General features: G+C 42.7%; 1 protein-coding gene across 4 annotated transcripts in view; it reads left to right on the top strand.

Annotated features, from left to right (window-relative positions):
• rusc2 (RUN and SH3 domain containing 2) overlaps positions 1-23766 on the top strand; it is a 62032-nt gene that overhangs the window by 18900 nt on the left and 19366 nt on the right. For all 4 annotated transcript variants that reach the window (XM_049578459.1, XM_049578461.1, XM_049578462.1 and 1 more), the window contains exons 2-3: positions 10585-12318; positions 15870-16461. In XM_049578459.1, the coding sequence (XP_049434416.1) occupies positions 10777-12318; positions 15870-16461 (2134 nt within the window). In that variant the 5' untranslated portion in view covers positions 10585-10776. The remainder of the gene's footprint in view (positions 1-10584; positions 12319-15869; positions 16462-23766) is intronic.

Raw genomic sequence — 23766 nt, forward strand, 5'->3', positions numbered from 1 at the left:
GCAGATAGGCAGGGAGCTCCGGGCACTGGCAGCACGAGGAGAAGCCAAACAAGTTTCTGGTTGATACATATCAGCTGATACTCATGCCCGAGTAAAACTGCTGATTAATATTTTCTCTGAGAACAAACTGATGAAAAACAGTGTGAAAAAATCAGAAATCAGTATTAGGTTAATTGCCTTTGTGTTTGCTGCACAACAATAAACACAGTAGAGAAATAAAAGCAGAAGCAAATCTGCATCTGCAAAGTGTATCACATCCAGAGATAAAAAGCAGCATGATGAGAAAAACAGCGAGCAAGTGTCAAAGACCAACATTAATGCACAGTCTCAGTCTGAAGGCATTTCAGTGCCTCTTTTTCCTGTTGCTGGTGTCACCACACTGGTTGCCATGGAAGCATCCATTTGTTTTTGTCACACTCATCACCTCTCCTCCGTGGACTCCTTATGTGGTTGTTTTCTCACACAGCATGGCTCCCCCTGATTGGCTCGCTGTAGCTGGGGTTTCTGATGTTGTGTGGGAAATGAGATCTGATTGGCCAGGCTCAGCTCCTTTGTTCTTGTTAACCAGTTATCCGATCTGGTCCGGTGTAATCTGGTAATAACACAGATCTCAGAGCTGTTGTTGTTGGACAAGCTCGACCTACTCTGTGAAATGCTCTTTGTTGACTGGTGTGACAGACAGAAGCTGCAGAGGAGCAGATAATTTGATTTTTAGAAAGTACACTAAACGTAGAGGAATGTGTCGTAGATGCAGGGTGCACGCTGTGGTTTTGTCTTTGTCTTATATCCAGATATTTTTGCTAGTTTCCTGCCAGTGTATCTGAATGTTCAGCATGAAAATGTCCCTTTATTGAGCCATGATGGATGGTTCTTCCCGCTGTTGAAAACAAGGGAGCATAATGGCCAAGTCTACTCAATGGGCCCATTCACAATGTTTCAGTTTCTGTGTGTGTACTTGAATACTTGAACAGTCTGGTGGCCCATATGCATCTGTTCACTGTGCTGCTCGCACCATGCCACACAGCGGCTGTGATTGATGTATGACATCATGTATCAGGATCATGTTTCCTGTAGGAAAGTCAGTGACACATTCCTGAGGTCATCTTTTTGCTCAAATTTGCCATTACTTCACTTTTAGGAATGTTTTACCATAAAATCCAACTGATAACATCATCATTAAAGTAAAATTCAGAGTAAGTGAGTCAATCAGAGTGAATTAACGCTTGTGATAAGATGAACCGCGCTGAATAAAAGGGTCATAAAAGCTATTAAATCTTATCAGGTGTGCGTGCCAAAGGGTCATCTTTATCTCTTCTGATTAAAAGGTCGAGGGTGTAATTTTATTACCCCCATTAACACGGTGATCTGTCAGAGGCTTGAACTGCTATCTGAAAATAATATTCCTAAAATAAGTCATTTTTTCTGACCAAAATCTAAGAGCAGTTTCACTGACATTGTTTTGGTTGCCAGCTGAGGTCTTTAGACAGTTGTAGTCCAACCCACTTACGACACTTGTTGTCTTACCTTACCAATAATTTTGACATGTAAGGACTTTTGGTACCATTGAACACGAAGAAGACTCCATTGTGTTGGAAGAATAAAAAATTGGTTAAAGAAAAAACTTAGCACACAAATACCCCTTTTTGACAGCCATGGTTTCGGCTTGGCTTGGCTTGGCTTGGCTTGCTTTGGTTTGGGCCGTCAGCCGAGCACAGCAGGGATTTGCCTTTCGATTACAACAGGGCTACCTTCTTAAAGTTGTGTCTTAAACTGATGATGGCTGTCTTGAGTGATGACATTTTAAAGTAGCAGGCTGATCCCTGCGTTTTTCCAAAGCAGGGCAGGTAAAAGAAGTTGACCTGTCGGAGGTGAGCTGTTTGCAGAGGTCCTGTTCTCTGCAGCTCTTCATCAACTTCTCAGTGGCTGTTTCTGCTTTCACTCTTCCTCGCTGCCGTATATTAAGACTTGCCTTTATTGAAGCGAAGCTGCTAGCAAGGTTCTGCAAATTCAGTGATAAACACATTGAATTTCCTGTAGATTCTTCGAATAAAATTCACGTTATTTTGTTTTGTATAATGTAGAAGCAAAAAAGTCAAGGTCTCGAGCCGTGCCAGAAAGCTCGCGACCTCGCTCTTCCCCTCCCAAACGGACTTTCTTTGTCTTCCATTAGATATCAAAAACTCAAATACTCAGAGGTCAAAAAATCACTGGAGACACGTAGAATCAGATGCAACTGAGTTTAATGTGCTCGCAGGCAACAAACACATCACAACTCAATGAGTCAAGCTCCGGAGCGACGTACCTGCGTCGTTGCCGTGACGCTGTCGCGAACCCTTTGAACATCTCCATCACTCCATTTTGTCGTGGTGTAATTCACCGCCAGAGCGGTAGGAGGCTGCGTTCCTTTCCTGAATGGTTATCGTCGTCTGTAGTTGATTCTTTGTTTAGCTTCTGGCTTCTCCGGTCACAGAGAAATGAACGCGGAGCACGGACAGACGGCTCCGTCCGTATCCGTATCTGTATTGAACGTTGAGCATAAATGGGCCTTAATACTGCAACATCTACATCGCAACAGAAGATGTTTAAAGATGGCGGGGATGGTGCAATCTGGAAATACGGAACCGGAAATGCGTTGCTACCAAGCAAACCAATCACAGCCCTCTCGGTCTGCGCTGGGTCTGCGTCGCAGCTGGGGAGGTGCACGTCAGGCTACGCCGGGGGCTACGGCGAGCCTTCTGCGTAGCCACGTACCCTACGACGTAGCGACGTCGTTGATTTAACCCAGGACCATAAATCAGGCTTTAGCGTGGCACAGTGCTTCTAAGCTGACAATGGAAACAAAAATGGGCGCAGCATGGCTTGACTTGGTGCGGCCAAAAAGGTTAATTACCTTTTTTTATCTGTTAGTCATGTTACGAAGAAAACTTTGTCTTCTTATGCACTGAACAACACTGTATTACTGTGCAGAAGGAAGCGTGCATGAACTGCCAGCTCCACCGAGCTAGCTAACGTTACACAAGCCTCTCGTCCATGAGTAGATGAACGCCACCTAGTTCCATTATGTTGGAGAGAATGCACACATCTCTTTGGCCAATATCTCCAACACTTGGCAATTCACACCACAACAATGTAGATTCTTAAATAGTACTACTGGTAAGAAGAAGAATATGTAGTTTGGTTCTGGGGTGGACTGTCCCTTTAAAACGATGGAGGTCATGGTGTCAGTGTTGTGGTAAAACTGGAATTTCCTTGTGGCTGTACTTTTGGAGAGTCAGACTGGTTTGAGCTGCCTCTCCACAAAACCTTGGAAGATTAGATGGGACTGTTGCTTTGTGCTGACAGAGGGAGGCTGCAGCTTCTTTCTCTGCATGTGTGTGTGCTCATGTGGTCCCACACTTGCTGTGTTTCTCTGCGTATTTTGTCTGCAGTTTGGCTTACAGAGCTTTGTACCAGAAAACAGAGAGCAAACAGTCTGATCCACTGTGGAAAACACACACACATACATTCACCTCAAAATCCTTTGTGTCCTAACTCATGAGTCACTCACTAACATCACAAAGATTTCAACAACAACAGTAGATAAAAAGACATAAAGCAAAAGACGGTGAGACAATAGAAACCGCAGACAGTTATGTTAGCAGCCTACAGTATGTTAATGTCCGCCCAACGCCAGCAGCCTTGTCTGAACTCACATTACACAACGTAGCCTGCCTGACCCTGCAGCTAATCTCTTAAACCAATTTTAGTTTCCCTTGTCTGGTGTTAACATGCCTGCACTCTTCATCTGAACCATTAAGCTAATCTCATTAATGCCACTTTCCACTGACAGGAGTCATCAGACTTCAGATAAAAGTTATCTTGGTCGTCTTTTTTTGTACACGATTAAAGGGAACGCAGATCTGAAAGTATTACTAATGCTGTCTTTGGATGGTAATTGCAGTTGGGTTGGTGTTATGTAACAAGAAGATCTCTGACTTCCTTAATGATGTCAGGTCACTAAATTAGTAATAGTAGAATATCAGGCTTTTTCGTAGATGAACTGGAAAATTGAGAGCCTTGACCAATGACTGCATCAGTGGTGACCAAACATCTGTCTATCTCATGCTCCATTTTACCCTCACTCATGAGCAAGATCCTGAGATACTTGAACTCCTTTGCTTGGTGTAGTAACTTTCTCCTAACCCAAGGGGAGCAATGCAGCTGACCGATTAATTGACTAATTGAGTCAGCGCTACTTTAATTACTCTGAAGGTCAGATTTTTAAATTTTTCTTAGTCCTGTGTGAAATGTTCTTGTCCTTCATGTCAAGCTTTAGTCTAGGCTCTTTATTCTACAAGTTGTGTCCTGCTGGTCCATCTCCTACGCATGTGTTTGGAAATAGATGTGCAAAGATTTTCTTTGCTCTGAGCTTTAGTCGACTAAAAGTCTGGGAATATTGGTCTCGTCTTAGTCACGCAATTTGTGAGTGGAGGTAGTGCATCTGGATGTGGAATCCAGCTTTGCGCTGCCACGTCATAAGGATCTATGTTGTTTACCGGGATTAGTTTGTCCAAGTACTGTTGCTTGACCCTGTAGCAGGCATTTCCCTTGCATCTCCAGCTGATGCACATGTTGACACACACACACATACACACTGCCTCCCCCACACTGCTTCACTGACATTCTTATCTGCTGACCAGTCTATATGTCGTCTTCACTTTCTTGTCAATGAAAATGAAGATTTTAGTAACTTTATAACGACGTCGTGTTTTTTTTTTGTCAACTAAATTACATATTAACGTAGCCACAGTAAATATTTAATGATGCTGCTGCCATCTTGTCATCATCTTCAAGGTTGTTGATGAACATATAAAGTCATCTTACTATATAATGATGAAAACTCTGTCTGTGTGTCTGTTCCACGTTTTTCTCCTCACTGACTTGGTCAATCCATGTGAAATTTGGCACAGTGGTAGAGGGTCATGGGAGGATGCCAATGAAGCAATATTACATCAATTGGCCAAAGGGGGGCGCTATAGCAACCGATTGAAATGTCAAACTTTGAATGGGCATATCTCATGCCCCGTATGTGGTAGAGACATGAAGCTTTGCACAGAGATGCCTCTCCTCATGAGGAACACATTTGCCTCAAGAACCCATAACTTCCGCTTATATAGATTTTCCGCCATTTTGAATTTTTTGAAAAACACTTCAAATGGATCTCTTCCTAGGAAGTTTGAGCGATCTGCATGAAACTGGGTGAACATAATCTAGGGACCAATATCTAAAGTTCCCTCTTGGCAAAAGTTGGAAAACTTCCTAAAACTGAGCTTCTATAAGGCAATGAATATTGCGGAGGGCGTGGCTCATCACATAAAGGTGTATAACATCTCAAGGGTTTCACCCATCAACGCAACTTTGTAGGCATATGACCAGACAAAATCTGAGGGGACCCCTCCATTATTGACCCCATCAAACAAAATGGGGGCGCTAGAGAGCTCATTTCTTATCTAGGCCTAACCACCATATGGATTTTTACTAAACTTGGTAGATATGTAGAACAGGACGCCTCAAGGTGACTGGAGAAATTTAACTCTAATTGGCAACTGGGTGGCGCTATAACAACAGAAAAATGCTTCAAAATGGCTAAAATGCGACCGATCGCTGTGGCTCCCCCTGTGGACCAATGTTGGTGTTTTTTTCTAATGTTTGGTATGACTAAGTCATGGTATGGTATGCTGTACATAATCATGGAAACTGTCAGTGTGTCATTCTGTCAGTCAGTCATTCTGTCTGTCCCACGTTTTTCTACTCACTGACGTGGTCAATCTATGTGAAACTGCACATAGGCATTGAGGATTGGCATAGGTAGAAGGTGACGAAGCTACCAATGGGTATGGACTAGTAGTTTTACTTAACAAAATGAACACTAGTCTGTGTGTCAGGGAAGGAAAGTTAGGTTTCGCGTTAATTTGTGATTCAGGTCATAATGTTCTTGACACATACAGCAGTTGTCATTCCCTTAAAGGTGATTCTGGTCTTAACTCTGATGTGCTTGCTGTGATTTCCATGCAAAGTGTACTGTGATACTATTTTCAAGCAGCAGAAGATAAGGATTTGGAAAAGCGGGCTTGTGCCTGAATATATACAGTCTCAGAGTTCAGACGGGAGCGGGGAAAATCCGCACACTGAAAATAAATTTTAAAAAGCGCTCAGCTATCATGAGGTGCCGCTGAACAAGGCAGGTGACTCCCAGCTGCTCCGCTGACGCACGAAGAATACTCATTTATTAAAAGTTTGTTTTGACAGATAAGGTGGAACAAATAATGGTCGCCTTCCCTCAATAATATTTCAAATCAAAATACAAAGTCAGTACCTGTCAAAACTCATATTTATGGCTGCAGCAAGAGGTCACAGGCAACCGGCTCCTTTGTTCGGAGCTGTGAGATAAAAAGGTTGAGCTCTACGTGTGTGTAGGTGAAGCTGAAGCCCCCCTGACAGCAAATACCATTCCAGTCCTGCGTTTAAAAAGGTCATTTGTCAGGAGTGGCATCTCAGTTATTACGGAGCTCCTGAGTGTCCCACCATGGTAACATTTAGACCTGCAGACTGCGGCCTCAGCTGGTCTTTCTCTTCTATTTACTTAGCTATAAAACTGATGAAGCAGTGCTCACTGTGCACTGTCTATAATGTCTTTTAGTCCATATCCTGAAACAGATTTTCTGTCTTTCTTTGCCTGTAACTCATATCCCACGTTTCTTCCTCTCTAGTCTCAAAAATACCTGCAAAAAAAAATTAAATAAAGAATCTAAAGGTCATTTCAAATTAGCTTTCAATCGACCTGCTGCATCTGGGATTATGTTTTACTAAGACGGTATAATAAAGGGATTACTCTAAGTCTTAGTTAGCACTCGTCTGGTTCAGGTCACGATCCGGTGAGCAGATGATTTAAACCAAACTTTCATGGCTAATCCAGCTCACATTGAACCCTATAATACTTTACTGGAGAAAATTGAAGGATGAATTAATTTATACGAGCCAAATGTGATAAAGCCAGGCCTGGCAGGGTGGCCAGTAGACACAGAGGCTGCCCAGCAACAGATATTTCCTCATTCAAAAACAGATGCACGTACAAATAAATCCTTTCCCCAGTAAAATAACCGGAAACAAATGGCGAAAAACACTGTCAGGGTCCGTCAGCTGTTACTGCTTTTAATAGTGTGTGTAACATTGTGTGACATCCAACACCATCTTCTGCAAAACAAAGCTTTAAGAGTCCCATGTAATTTCAGATAAGGGTAGGGAGTGAAAGCCTGACAGAAACAAAATGACTTTCAACATGTTTATCTTCTTCACCTAGCCAAATGGGAAAACTGTAGACAGAAGAAATGACATCCTGCGACATCCTGCAGAAAGCATCTCGGAAAAATGGAGTCTCATCAGAAAGAAACACAAGTACGCAATAACAACACCACCGTCATTAGATGGAAGCTGTTATTTTCCTGGTCTGAATTGTTTGCTGCAATTGCAACAAGGATGATGACGCCTAATTTGGGAGTCACATATTGACATCTCAAACCACTACATGTCAAACCTTTGGCTCTGCAGAGTGAGGTTTCATTACTGCGGACCTTGTGGGTCGAGAATTGAGAGATAATTCGATGAATCAGCAGCCAGTGTATGATTATCTGCAAGTGTCCTGTCAGAGTGTCCATGAGTCAGATCAGCGGGTGCTAACACTGCTCCATCATTTTAAATCGGCTGAAATAAACTAATGATCAGCTTAATGTGTTAATAGCTGAACAAAGTGAATGTGAAAGCAGAGAGATGTGTCGTAGGGTTTTATTCTCATTTGATGAATGACGGTGCGGGAAACGGTTGCTGTACCCTGTGTATTTGTATCGGTATGTGTGTGTCATTTAGGGTGTAATATGCGGATGGGTATGAGATCATAGCCCTGTTTAAGAGTCAGCTGCTGTGTGTGTGTGTGTGTGTGTGTGTGTGTGTGTGTGTGTGTATCTCACTGTTTCCACCTCACATGCTGCTGACTCACCCTGCTCAGTGCACAGATGACACTGGAAGGATGTAGTTCTGTGCTGTGACAGTAGCTATTTTAGATTAGCGTATTTTATGGTGGATTGGGTGCACAAGTAAGATTTATTCAAGAGAAGGAAAGTAAATAAGACATTTGTATTTAAATCTTGTCATGAATTCAGTTGTCATGGGCGGATATATGGCTGATATGTATTCATCTTTGGTGTGACACTGCCTCTGCGGCCACAACTGATTGTCATGGAGAAGGCAAATTTGCAAATTGCAGGAGAGAGAAGGAAAGACCCGCCCTACTTATCTTGTGATTGGCTAGTACTTGTTGCCTTCGCTGGTTGGGTTGGTTGGGTTTAGGTGAGACGAGTGAGGCAGAGTAAGGTGGGCCATTCCTTTGCTATCCCAGGATTCACAAATTCACATGGGCGAGGCAGACTCAGTTTTTCCTAACTGGTCACTACCGACCAGCGTTTGCGCCTGGAGCTAATGTCCACACTGATGCATAGCCATCCCAACATGCCTGTTTTAGGAGTGCAGCAGAGCAACGTAAAAATAAACTAAAATGTTGAGCGATATTAAAAATAAACGCGATATTGAGAAGACGTGTCAATTTCAGCCTAAATATAAGCGTCTATCTTGTCTATAGGACTCACTCGCCATTGGTATCATTACTCCTCTTTGGTTCCGGCACTCTGCTTCAGACCACAACAGCTCGACAGTCAAGTCCCTCTACAGTGCTAGTCCGTTTTTTGTTTTTCTTGAGTGAGCGGTTTAAAAGGCTTGACCCAGGCAAGTCTTTAGTCGGTCCACTGCAGCTTTCTAAAGTCCAATTTGTAACCAAACACCTGGGTCTAATTAAAGACACTATTGAGTTGCATAATGCTGGATCAGCGAACATTAAAAGTGTTGCCATGCTGATCCTAAATCAGCTGTTGCCAGACACTTTTCAGGTGGTAATGAATGTGGCATTGACATGATGGTACCTAATCGCCGTGGGTGTAGTTTAGATCTATTACCTTAAAACACTCCAGTGGCTTAAATGAAGATTTGGATATGATCTGTTGTCTATAACTCATTTTATTGTCTCTCTAACCCCACCCAGCAAGCATTTTTTTGGTTTAAAAAACATTTAATAGCCGTCTACATGAAGACCTGACGTCTAGGCTAAATCACGGCTGAATTTGGGCTGTCAGCGAAAATTTGGTAGACGTCTAACCATAACCAAAGTCTGGACATCATCAATTATACGGCTATGTAGAGACCATGTCCAAAAAATGGAGATAAACATAATTTAATTACTGTTGACTCTCCATACGTGATTGAGTATCATACCGCACGCCATCTGCAATGGCGAAAATTACATTTAATCAATTTCAAAATTAAATCTGCTAGATTTGGGTTACATGTAGCTAGACTAAATCGGAGCTAAATATAGCCAATACGTTTAAATCACGACTATTGCTTGCTGGGCACTTTTCAGTGTTCATTCCATCACTGTGTATGAACACCAGCGTTTGTTTGAGACTGTCTTTTGTAGTGTTTCCTGTTGGACTTGTAATGATGTGGCCTGTTGGTAATTGTCTTCACGTGTGCTTAATCAAGCTGCTGACGACTGACCAGGTGCACCTGTAGGAGGGACCTATGTATGTGCTGAACCAGTATGCTTCCCTCCAATATATACCCACTAAAGCTCTCCCATTGTTCTTTAACCATATCATTTCCAGGTTAACAAATATCAGAACAATTTTTAGTTTCCTCCCAATTTCCAACGTTTGATCTAGAGCTTTATCCGACAGTGTCAGTCGAATCAGATTTGGCCTTTAATACGAATATTAGACCATTCTTTTTTGTTTACATATAAAGCTTCGTGGGACGTTAAATGTGGCGGTAAAAAAAGCGGACGCTGCTAAGGACGGATCAGAAATGTGCAACATTTTTTGCCAACACTAGATGCCAAACAAAAGCCAGAGACTGTGTCGTATTAAGTATCTATGAACTGCAAATTCCAAGCAGAAGAGGGAAGATAATGTTATCTCAGAGCCTTACGGTGGAAAGTTTATCCTCCGCTTTGCTGCTGCATCACAGCTTCCAGTACCAAAGAGTAGCGTGAAACTCAAGAGCAAGAGCGTGCAGCAAAATCTGGAGACCAGAACGTCCCCTGAAGTACACTGCACAGCACACTGACTGAAAAGAACCAAAAAACTGCTTGACTTGAAGCAGTATTGTCGACTGAGGGGTCAGCTATTCAAATCTCCAACTTTTAGGGGGCAGCCCGAATTTGATCCCTCCACGTTTTCATTGTAGGAGTTTGAAGCTCTTTCCAACATCAAAGAATCAACAGGGCACAGATTATTACGCCAGCTGTTACTCCAAATGCAAATCTACTGTGGCACCACAGTTTTGTCATCTTAATGATCACACTCTCACTCTGTTTACTCTCTCTACATGATTTATGACCATGTAGCCTCGAGCCTGCATGTGAAACCTGTGTGCTTTGGTGCCTGTGTTTGCCTGCTCCTAAAATATCTTTCCTCTCTGTGTCTCTTCGTTGTTTTCCAGATGTACCACTCTGACCACGGCGTTGACTTCCCTGACCTCTCCTTCCAAATCCCTGGCAGCCCTGCAGAGCTGGGCCCAGCAAACAGAGAGTGAACGCAACCCTCAACAAACCACACATCTACCTTCCCCCTTCACCCACACAGGGCCTCTCTCTGCTCCAGTCCCTCTCTCCCTCCCTCCTCCTCCTGAACCATGGACAGCCCTCCTAAGCTGTCAGGTGAGACCCTGATTGTGCATCACATCCCCCTGGTGCACTGCCAGGTGTCAGGCGGGCGGCAGGGTGGTTGCGGGGTCTCACTGAAGAGGAACAACCCGTTTAGCCCGCCGGAGAACCTGGGCTTGAGTCGCACCACTTCACTTCCCGAGAGGGATGTCCTTCAGAGAGAGGCTCTGCTCTACAGCAGCCTGATCCAGACCTCCAGCGGCTCCTGGGCCTCCCACAATGGGGGAAGAGAGAGAAAGGTTGGCGGGAGAGGAGGCAGCACGGCGAGTGATGATTCATCGTTTACCTCGAGTAATTCAGAGGACCAGCTGATTACAGCTCACACATTACCCAAAGCCAAGCCCAGGAACAGGAATCCGTTGCGTCATAATCCATTCCTGTTGAATACCGAAGATGAGGATGAAGAAGAAGAGGAGGAGGACGGTGACAACCTCAGTGGTTACCTTGAAGACTCCTCTTTTCACCTCCACAGTGACACTAACTCCGCCCTAGATGATGGGATGACTCCTTTCCACTTACACGACCTTGGCTTTGCTTCAGAGCCCTTTCTTTTGCACAGGTCAGTGGGTGGAAGCAGTCGGGAGTCCCTCAGGGCAGTAGCCTCGGATCTCTCCGCCCACCTGGAGGACCTGGACATTCTAGGAATGCGCCACGGCAGCAGCGGCTCCAACATGTCTATGGATTGTGGAGAGCAAGACTGGGGAGATGAAGATGGGGAGGATGAAGATCATCCTATGAGGTGTGGGCGAAGCTCCTCCAGCTCCTCCACACAGCACTGCTCCTGCTGTGCGCTCTCCCAGAACTACCCTCAGCACTTCCCTGAAGCCTTCTCGGAGCCATTCTCGGAGTGCCAGCAAGGCTATGGCAGTGACTCCTCCTGCAACAGCTCGGATGGCGTGCTCGTGAACTTCAGTGCCATTTACAACAAGATGAACAACAGTATCCCAGAGAAGCCACCTGTCTCTGGCCACACCAACCTCAACAGCTCCACCGACCACTCCTGCACCTCGTCTGTTTCCGATCCACCAGGAAACCACCAAGACTCAAACGGAGGGGCTTTCTATTTGGACCTTCACACCTCCCCGACTGAACCTCCCCTCTCGCAGCAGCAACCCTCCTGCCTCGGCGGCACCTTCCCTCTCATCCGTGAACCACACTTGTCCACCTCCTCCACCTGCTCCTGCGCCGTGGAGCACCAGGGGGCTCTCGACCTCGACGCCAACTGCAACTCCTACCACCCTCCACATTCTGGGTCGTCTGGAGACCTTGCTTCTTGTCTGCAGAGTCAGGCGCGCCTGGTTGTCGCCACCCAGAACTATTACAAGCTGGTCACCTGTGACCTTTCGTCCCAGTCATCCCCGAGTCCAGCCGGGTCCTCAGTCAACAGCTGTTCAGATGAACACAGCAAAGGCAGCCCCACCCCGACACAGCCCAACGAGTACTTCCTGTTCAGGCAGAGAGCTGACGAGGAGGGTGTGCAAGAAGAAGACGAAGATGTAGAGTCATCTAGGGTGAGTGGAGAATCCTATCTTAATAATTTTGATGATTTGTAATCAATCAATCAGGATATTTGATGTCTATAAAATGGCTATTACTACATGCACAGGTCCACACACAGGCTGCCTGTAATGAGACAACATTTATTAACATTTGATGACGTTGTCTACTTTTCTAAACATGAAAATAGGAGTTTGTAGAAAAACAAGTATATTAAGGTTTTAAATAAAAGTTCTACTTTGGTATCAACATCAAAATTCAGGTGTCAGAGTTGCAATGTAAAAGATATCAAACAATACCAAGCTCTAATAATGACATAATGTCATTATTGCATGTCTGCAGTGTTACACAAGAAACATAATTTCAGTTAACTGTGCTCGTCTGTTTTGTAATATATCACATATCATGATCCAGGTGCTTCGGTTGGTTTTGGAGTTGATTGATTTGCAGGATGAATGGCTGTCGCTTTTACAACAAAAATCCCCAAGCAAACATTCCCCAAATAAACAGGCCTTTACAAAAACAAAATTTAAATCAGTGGGCTCCTGAGATGCCAGGTCAGGTGGTGCATTAGAGTGACTCAAAAAATAGGAAACAAGGAAACTAAAATAGGAAACCAGGATTTGCTAGAAATGGCTCTAACACTCATGTTACAATGCCACTTAAAGCCGATATACAAACTTGAATTATTGGCGTCTCCTAGCTGCAGGGACTCACAGAGGTGACACTCGTGCGTCTTGTGGTGCAGTTGTTCACATGGGAAACATAGAGTCCTTGGAAACAGATTTGCTTATTAACTGCAGCATTTGTTTTAAAGTCGAAGTGAAGATTACTCATTTGAAGAATTCAGATGATTACATAATCCAAAAAAACACAAAAACATTTCCTCTCAGTCTTTGATTTCTACTCAAGTTATCTTGTGTCTTAAAAAACACAGCTTGCCGCAGGCGGTGTGCATAATTAATCAGGTCCGGGCAGTACATTTAGTTAATTTACACAAACAAGTTATCATTAATTTAAATGATATGATAAGAAATGCAGTCTGAGGCTGTAAGACAGGGAAGCAAGCAGAGATAATAGTGATTTGGTCAAATTAAATCAGACTCAACAAGATGGGGAACAATGCAGAAACAACAAAAGGCATACTCAGTCACTGAAGGACGTGTGACGATGACAGTAACCCTGAATCTGAAATAGCCGTGACACTGGTATTAGTCTGGCACTGGCTCACTTTAGAACACAGCCACTGTCTGGGGTTATCTGATATCATGTCTGGGGATTATTTTAGTGATGTAGAGCCGAAGGATATTAATGTCAGTGAGTAACAGTGCCACCGTGTCAAAGCAAACATGGCTTAAATGCAATTTAGGACCCATGTTTTTGTTTCCAAGTGAGAAATGGGAACAACAGTTTCTAAAATTGGTCAAGAATAGAATAGAAACCTTTATTGTCATTGTATGCTTGATACAACGAAATTGGAGAAGCAACTCCGTATGGTGCAAAAACAAATGCAACAGTCAATCCTCCATCCACTCTCATCACTCATACAACATAAACACAAAAGGCTACCAAAGACAACATAAGCAGCAATCAATCCTCCAATAAAAAAGTGCGCAGCGATGAAACATGCTGCAGTGTAAACACTGGGGACATGTTCCCATCGCCAGTGAATGTACACTAAAATCGCTTGTTGTTGACACTGACAGGCTCAGATTGTTATTTTAAGTGTCTCACAACATTATGGAAAGGATCCCTAGAGAGATGTTTAAGAGTAAGATCCTTTTTTTAACCAGAAACAGCCCTGAAAGCACTATCTCCAAACCCACCAGACTTCATATGAATAAACAATGATTTTATCTTTGTTAAACACATTTTACTCTAAGTCGATAGAATGAAAATAATAATGACAAAAAACGTCTTCTTTCACCATTCCAATGTTCAAACAATCATGAACTCTGGTGTGGTTGAAATAAACCCTTAATTCACCCAGTTAAAGGTGAAAATGTGCTAACTCTATACACGCTAAAGTTACTGTTTATTTAAATGGACTAGGGCTGCCTCCTAATAGTCAACCAAACGTTTATCGACCAAAAACAAAATGTGAAACTCTGTTAGGAGCTGCACCTTGTCAAAATAAATCAAAACCTGTATGACTGGACAATGTGGGCATTTAATTTGAAAGGACAGACACAGGAAGTGTCTACGCTCAGCAGTCAGGTTAATTTCCAGGGCTGGTACCTGCGGTTATTCCACAGGCTAGTTAATAACATGTCGGGCAGGAAATCCAAAGTGTGGGATCATTTTGAGAAGGTGAAGGACGAACCCAAGGTGATATGTAAACTCATCTTCATTGGTCGACTACAAACATGACGTATCATCTGAAACATGGAAGTAGCTACATGCCCATTAGCCCACAGCGTCATTAACAGGCGGCTTGCTCAGTGTGTGACGTGCACTTGGAGATAAAATATAGGCCTATATTAATGAAGGGTCATTAGTATGGTTTTGTATTTCTCTGTAATGTAGCACAGTGTCAACAATGTTACTGATACTATTCTACTATTATACCGGACCACAGGGGCGTCGTTTCAGCAAAAGCTAAGGTATGGCAATATGACATGACGTCACAGAGCTACTGATGATGGAGTTTCAGAAATATGAACTTATATAAAACTTCACTTTGGTCTTTGACCTGTCAGAAGTACATACTATGCTATTGAAAACTGTTTCAAAGGACATGAAGCTGTTTCTCACATTCATAATACCTCAGGTCTGCATGTAATGCACAACTTGGTGAGAGCAGTGAAAACATCGGACCTATTTCGGCGCATATTTCAGCACCACGGACAGCGAGCGGACGTTTAATTATCATTAGTCATGTGTTTAACTTCACAGAAAATAAAGAAATAAATGAATTACAAGCTCATTTCTAGAAGATAACCAAGGGGTCCGGTGTATGAAACACAGTAAAACAAAGGCCAATTTGGTACAATACTGTATAGGCGACTTTACTGGAGTGTCTCCAGAGACCGAAAATACAAGCTTTACATGCCGACATGAAGGAAAAAAACATACAATCAGACAGGCTTCGAGACATCATTTAGACAGGCTGTCTACAGCAGCAGAGCAAAATGCTTTTACAACACATAGATAACTCACATAACTCATAACTCACTGAGGAGCGAAGTGGCAAACACTCATATTCACTGATGAGCATATTATTGACCTATTTAAGTGCAATACAATGAAAACAACCAGCCAGTGCGCCTCAGGAGTAAGATGACTACGCAACCTCTCTCTCTTTTTTTTTTCTCCTGATTCCAAGGTATGGCAGCTGCCATACCTCGCCATACCTAAATGACGCCTATGCCGGACCAGTTTCAAAGCTGTTGTTCCCATTAGTCACTGAGACAGGAAAATAGGGACCAGGTTGCAAAAGCCAAACTTACCCTTTAAGAACCCTTCAAGTAATTTGACCGTAACCATGGTTGGTAATGTGTTTTATCTGATAAACTATTGTAGAAAATCTGACGTGTCTTTTCTCTCCTTGTTTCTCCTCATTCAGCGAGATGATGAAGGTGGTGATGATGATGATGATGATGATAAAGAGGAGGAGCAGGAGGAGGAGAAGAAGAATCAGCCAGCAGCTGCTGGGACTGAAGCTGCTCCTGCCGTGATTGAAGGCCAGGTGTACGTCAACATCTCCCCTCCTGTGGGCGGCCGGGGTGTCATGGGAGCAACCTCAGGAAGCCGCCCCCGCTCTCGCAGCTACGACCGCAACCTGGACAAGTCTCCGTCTCCTCGCCTCGGATCTCTCGAGCGCATGTTGAGCTGCCCCGTCCGGCTCAGCGAGGGTGCCGCCCCGGCCCAGACCCCGCCTCCTCCTCCGCGGGTTACCTCCTTTGCAGAGATCGCGAGAAGCAAACGGAGAAATGGAAGTTTGGGGGGATCGCCGTCGATGAAGGCGGCTGCAGACCCTTTCTCCTCCACTTACTCCACCCACTCCCACTCCTCTGTGGATTTCTCTCCCATCCTGGAGCAGCGTGTGGAGGCTGACAGTCAGAGCCTGTCACCTGTGCCCTTTACAAGGTGTTACAGTCAAGGCAGCATTGAGCGACACCTGGAGGGGGCGAGGGAGACCAGGGCCAAAGCTGAAGGTACGTCATGTCCTACTAGATATATTTTATTTATTTATTAAGTGGTTTATTTAACAGGGACAGTGCACGTCAATAAACACTGCTGTATTCATGCACCAGAGTTAGCTAAGCGCAAAGCTGGATATCATGTGAATTGAAAGAATTACGATGATTTACTAATACCAGTAAAAGTGATTTCAATACCAATAGATCTGGGTACAAAAATTATTGAATGCAGGCATTATTCTGTCGATGTCTTGAAGGTATCGAATATCGATACCCAGCCCTAGCTGCTCAGAGGCTATTTTTCATCCCAGGACATATGTTAGATGTAGGAACTGTTTTCTTTCTGCCAAGCAACACCCACCAACCGTATCACTGTGCAAAAGCGAGCATGCATCTACTCATAGATGAGAGGCTTGTGCTTGTGACAGCGCCAGATGTTTACATTTATAGCGTCCTCCTAGGCAGAGGTGCAACTTTAGCTAGCTCAGTGGTGCTACGTGAGCTAGCAGCAGATGCACAGTGAATTAGCAGGTCTTATAAGGTAGAGAGAAAATAGTTCCTACTGGGAACTGCTCACAACAAGGTCTGTGGTTTAACTTGAGTAGCCGGGTCATGGTTTCTGGAAAGAGACATTGCTGTTGAGTTTTTGTTGAGTGCCATTTAGTTCCATTATGTTGGAGAAAAGGCAGACATCTCTACGGCCGATATCTTCAATACTCGGCAACTCAAACCAAAACAATCTAGACTGATGAATAGCACTATAGGTAAGAAGAAAAATAGGTATTTTTGATTTGGGTGTTAACTGTCTCTAAGAAAAATTTGGATCAGTTGAAATAAAACCGTACAGTTAGAAACCATTAATACTTGTCGATCAGTGTGTTCATTACAATCTACTTTTCTTGCTTTATCTACTTCAGCTCCTGCTGATTAATAATTGACCTTAATTGACTTGCTTCCCTTATTTAAAATAAAACCTGCCTTGTGGCTGCGCTGCTGATCGTTAATGGAAATATTGGTCTTTCCACCTTTCCCTCGTTAAATTTATCCTCGTATGGTTGTTGAGTGTTGTTGATTTTGGTGTGTGTTGAATGAAAGTAGAAGAGATACGGAATATTGATTCAATATTGATTCATGATGCAGCACCTTGTAGAGTGTGTTCAACCACAGGAATTAAAATGTTCTAGGTAATGTGTTGTTTCTTTTTAAAGTTTAAGAAAAACGTCTGCCACTGCTGCAGCTTTATGGCTGTATCTCTGGTTGTATGATATGTGTATGTTTTTTTCCACTTTGTATGTTTAGACTTGCTGTGTGTGTGTGTGTGTGTGAGAAAGTCTCCTTGTGGCAGGATGTATAGATGTGCTGAGAGCAGAGTGATGCAGAGTGTGTATCCTCAGCTTTAGAGTGAAGGGTTGAAGTGGGCCAAACGTGCTCTGAATAACAATCAGGCGAGAGAGGAGATAAAGGTGCAGAGAAACCCCCCGCTGAGCTCTACATCAGCATACTGAGCTGTGTGTGGGTCCGCTGTGTGTTTGCATAGGTATGTGTCATTCTGATCCAGCGAGCCTGTAGGCCCAACTCGTTCCCAAAAACAAGGGAAGGTCGGAGAAAGTTACGGAAGCTTCTTTGTGCTGACGGAAGAATGGTGTCACCCCTGTTTGCCGTTGTGTCATTGACAGGTGCTATGACTTCAATCATGGTGACGGTTTATTCAAATGGTGATGAGAAGCGAGTGGCTGATATCCTACGTGACAAGAATCCATTTGTAGCTTTTTATTGTTTCCCAAAATTAAGGAATCTGTGAATTGTGACTCAGCAGCTGACGGAGTAAAATGCAGCACAGAGACCAGAAGCAGCTGCCAGTGTTTGTATTTAGTTATTTTATTAATCCAAATTTATTATCTCTGCCAGGCTTAAACCTGGAGGGGACTGTGTGTTTGGTTGTGTGTGTCTGTCCGTAGCTAAATCTGGCAAACTACTAGACCAATTTTGCACGCGCATGAAAGACTGTACGCTCAAGGACCTGTCGTGGTTGCGTAGATTTACAGTTGTTAAAAAACCTGTTTTATACCGTCATTGACTGCTGACTCCTCACTCCTCTTAACTGGTCTGTAGGGGCCGCAAGTTTTCTGGAAATTTGCTCCTCTGAAAATAACAAGCCTCACTGTATGCTGCAGGCCACATTTTGGCCTTCAGTGTGGCTCAGATACTTATATCTATAGAAAACTTTGGTCTAATTTCAAACTGCAGCTTCTGCATATCGATTCCATACCCGATATGTCATAATCCACTAAAGTTAGGGATGATTTGAGATGAATCAGTCTTAGTTTTGTCATCTTATCTGCCATTTTTACTGTATTTAAAAAACAACAAATCAATAAATTGTTAGGACAATAAAGCCTCCACATAACAGCATTTTAAGTCTTCTGTGTGATTTATCCTGGCTTCATATGAGCAGAGGAAATCTCTGCTAGTCGCTAGGCTAATTTATACAATGTAAAATGCCATAGGCTTGTGCTAATAACGTTAGCATGTTATATTTGTTTGGAAAATGTGTTTAGTATAAGACAGTTGTTTTGTCAGTGAACCTTGTGAGTTGTAATGGAGCTGAATTTTGTAACGTTACCTTTGTTAAATGTTGCAGTTTTCCCTGGTTTCATATGTGTAGAGGAAAAGTCCACTAGCAGCTAAGCTAATTTATACAATATAAAATGCCATAGGCTTGTGCTAAAAAGGTTAGCATGTTGTATTTGTGGGGGAAAATGTGTCCAGATAAAGACAAGTGTTTGTCTGTGAATGCTGCGAGTTACAGAGAAGCTTGTAGGTGTTAGTGCACAACAGTGTAGGCTCTGCATAGAGCTGATGCATAAGTGTAAATCCCGCTTAAGGAAGCCGGGAAAGACTGTGGTCTGGCAGCAACCTGGTTTTGTTCTGTCCATAGTGAACATGCTGGGAGCATTTCAGAAGTAGAGCATTTTGCTTTTCAGATTCTTTGGACTAGCAGATTTTGTTTGTTTGATGATATTTCCTTAATATTTGTGCATCTACCCTTAATAAGTAAGCAGGTTACATAGGAAAATGGTTTCTTATTTTGTCTGTCATAATTGTTAATTATTGTTATTTCCTACTGTTGTGCTGTAGCCAACAGACCAAGTTAATACCGTTAAAAGCCGAGTTATGAACAGCAAGAATCAGAGATTTGTGGTTATTAAAAATCTTAATTATATTGTACATATACATTACCTGTTAGGAAAACTCTATCTGCTCTGTGCAACGTGCTGCAAGTCCTTAAAAAGTATTTTTATGAGTTACTGGGACGTTTCTGAAATGCTGCTGTGCTTCTGCTGGAATTACCAGAATTGTCTAGAGGGGTTGCGATCAGCCCCGACAGCAGCCTGGCAGAGGTATGCACTCTACTGAGTGCATATTGTTCTAGCTGAGGAAGTAATTGATGTTGAAATACTTCACATACCACCTTTGACATACCCAGAGGGGTCAGATGGTGGCAGCAGAACAGCACTCAGTCATAACAGAGCAAGATGTTATATCTCTGCCACATCACCCCCTCCTCACTCAAAAGCAGCCATAAAAGTTGTTTGAGTTTATTGTTAGGCCGCCACCTATAGTGGCTGTAGTTATTATGATGATACCAGAGGAGAAAGTCAGGTGATGCAGTGTAAAGAGTACCAAAGTCTGCATAGGGAGGAGGTCTGGGTGGTTTTACAGGTCAAACAAATACAGGACTTTGACCTAGGAGACTGCTGATTGCGTCTCTTGCGAAACCAAAAGTCAACGTAACAGGCACGTTTATTTTAACTCAAATCATAATCTTTGTTTCTAAACTTAACCAGTAAGCTTTTGTGCATAGCTATGACTATTTCAAAACATTAAAAACTGTGACCGTATGGTTATATATATATATTGATTTTGGAAGTCACCGAAGACCTATTTTTTGTTTAGGTATGAGGACGTGTTTCACACCCTGTTGTGCTGTTCTGTTGCTACAATCTGACATCTCTGCAGAGGGAGACATGGAAAACTTAATTCTTTAATCTGTAAAAGATATGATTTATTAATTTTAGGCCTGACCCAAATGCTTGAAAGCTTTGAAGCTTAAATCATTGCCATTTTATTCAGCGTTTAAATCAGTATTTGACTGAATGAAACATTGTTTGCAATAGTCCACCTTCCACCTTCTCTTCTCTTTCTCCATCACTCTCTCTCGCATAAATGTGTGCCAAGTCCTACTAAAGTCATTATGATCAATTACTATTACCCCCCAGGTCCCGTTGCATCCCATCAAAGCTTTAAATATTTGTATGTAATTATCTCTGAAGCTTTAAAGCCCCTAAGTGGTATTCGAGACAGCCCTAATTTATTACAATAATCGTAGAGTAAAACTAACTAAAAACAATGCTGCTTCATTTTTATGCATCCTGCACACTATGTTGGTTATTATGAGCACACATTTTAGTTATTGGCTCAGTATTGTGTCCTGGGGTCTCATTTATAAACATTGCCTACGCACAAAATGAGGCTTGAAAGAGGCGTACTTCAGATCCAGTGAGCACCTGTTGGAAAAAAAACACGTTGTTAAAGAGTTTTAGATCTTCAGTTTGTTTGGATTGAAAAGAAGAAGTACTTTGTATAGTTAGGTGTAAAAATAAATGAAAAAAAATACAGGGAAGTTAAATATGTAAATCCTAAAAAGAGGCACTGAGCAATCAGACTCCACATATTTATAAGTAGAAGATATAGTGACTGGGTAAATACATAAATAAATACTGGAAGTAGAGTCTCTGAGGATGTCTTGGCCAACCTCACCTGGCAGATGAACGACACAGGAGGGTCGTTAGCTTGATTAATCTCACCTGGGCCTTCCAGGCTTTAAAAGCAGCCACATGTGTTAACTCTCCCTCGCTGTAGCAGACATGTTGTTGTCTTTTGGTTTTGACCGTCAACACCTTCACAGCACACTTGACACACATCCATGCACGGCTTTTATTATTTACTTTGCTGAGCTCTGCACTCCATTGTTCTTCTCAGTTAATCTTAAGTAAACCTTGGGACTCGTCTCTGCTTGTCACATTCATAGAGTCAGTTTGTGACAATATATACAGTAAATAAACCAACTAACATTTATTTTGGGAACTCAGTGGCCAAGATACAGATTAAAGACATCACACTGCTGCCCACAGTTTCTATAAACAGTGATCTCTGTGAAGTGCAGTGCTGCAAGACCACTAATTAATAAGTAACAAAGATAACAGCAGCATTAGAATGAAGCACAGGAACCCTGAGGTGAGATAATGTAGTTCCTGAGAATACAACCATGTGCAAACATGTACAGGCGAGTGCATGAGGCCATGGGAATATCTGATCAAGCTGTACGTGTAACAGGGCCCAGAGGCAGCATGTGAGGAGGACTGTGGGTTTGAACAACAGAGCACACAAAGAAGCCTGGTCACAGTGACTAACACAATATCCTTGGAAGCCTAATTCAATTAGATGATAGAACATTTTCAGCCCATATGTCTCACTGCGACGCTTCACCAAGGTTACAGGCACTGATGAAGTCCGGAGGACCCGGAAGGCCCTCGAACTGTCCGTCATGTAATTTAATTAAACTGTACTTTCTCTCTTTTTTTGAGTGCAGAATCATTTTATCTGACAAGACTTTTTCTGCATGAATGTGAGCAGTTTATGGAAGTCGAGAACAGACTCCGCCATCACCATATGAGGCTCAGTCTCAGCTGCCTGCTGTGTGTGTCTGTTAGATAAACACACAAACAGCAAGTGCTTGGAATTCCATTGGAATAAGACCAGGGACAGTTAAGAGTGAATGTACCAGGAGAGGAATGTCCCAGGAAGCGCCAGCTGTCCCCTTTGACACGATATAAACAGGCTGCAGCTCCCATTTTAGGAATATTTGAGGAAAGAATCTCTTTTATACACATAGGGAGGCAAAGTCCCTCCTCATCCAGAGTCTCCCATGGGGCCTTATTTTGGGAAAAATATGTACCTTAGTCTAGTGGTTCCCAATTGGTGGGTCCCCATCCAAAAGTGATCCATTCTGACTGGCCCGCAGGTGACTCGTGAATGTGTCATGTTTGTAAAAAAAAAAAAAAAAAACGCACTTCATTTTGAAGTACAGTGAATATCCTGCACAGAGCTTTTATTTTGAAGTGCCATTTCCTGCTCAAAGGACCTCTCACATGTGGTTACACACTTTAATTTAAAACAAAATTTTAGGAACACATGAATTTCAGTGAGAAATAAAAAGCTCTATTGAGTAATGATTTCTCCTTTTTAAAATGCAGCACAACACGTTGTACAAAATGAACCATGCTGCCCTCAGGTCACCATTACAGCCTCCACAAGTGTAAACAAACTATTTTCTGCTTCATTAACAGTGGATTTGTTGTTACTCTCCTCCAAGTTCACATTATGAATATGAACTGTTGTAACTCAAGCATCAAATGAGGTGATATGTACACAGCATAGACCTTGTGTAGGTGGGTATGCAGGAATGTCGGTATGCATTCCCATGTTGCCTGCACCCAAAACATAATTCACTTATTTACTGTTGATTTCAAAAAGATGAACAGAAATTAAAGTGGGTTATATTTAGGCAGGGACTCCATATTCCCAAAACAGGCATGTTTTTATGGGGCTCTAGTGAAATTCAGAGCGTATGAGTTACCTGAACACGGTCCTCAACATTGAGTTGGTTGGCAGCTAGCAGCTAACAGTGCTAACTGAATAAACAGCGCTAAATAATTGCAACAGTGCTAACAGAGCAACACTACCATGACGCAATCATCCCAGTAGCAGCTGTATAAACGCAGTACAAAGTGGCTACAATAAGGCAGACAGTGGGAAACACATGCACTAACATGTGCATGCAAGCGGACCGGCCTACCACAACAAACCACAGAGAAGCTCGCATTACAACACCTCTTCATTCTCTGCTCAGGACGCCATTACTCCACTTTATCTTTACATAGCAAGCAGTTGTTTGCTGCTTTATTAATGCTCTGAATGTCACATATAGGACCTTTAAAATTAAATCAGGTGTGATCTTGTGATACTGACCAATGAAAATTGAGTTAGAAAATATTAGACAAATGATTTCACAACATTTTGGCCTTCAGTCCCTCTTTTTTTATTATTGTTATTTGTTTATAAATATTTTTTGTCTTCTAGTTTTGTTGAAACATAAGGACACAATGCAAATGAAATTTACATATATGTATATAAACATTTAATTGAAAAAACTACAAGTGCCACAAATTATCAGTGTCAACACAGACCAGATGTCAT

The sequence above is a fragment of the Epinephelus fuscoguttatus genome, linkage group LG6 (genome assembly GCF_011397635.1).
Source record: "Epinephelus fuscoguttatus linkage group LG6, E.fuscoguttatus.final_Chr_v1".
NCBI lineage: Eukaryota > Metazoa > Chordata > Actinopteri > Perciformes > Serranidae > Epinephelus > Epinephelus fuscoguttatus.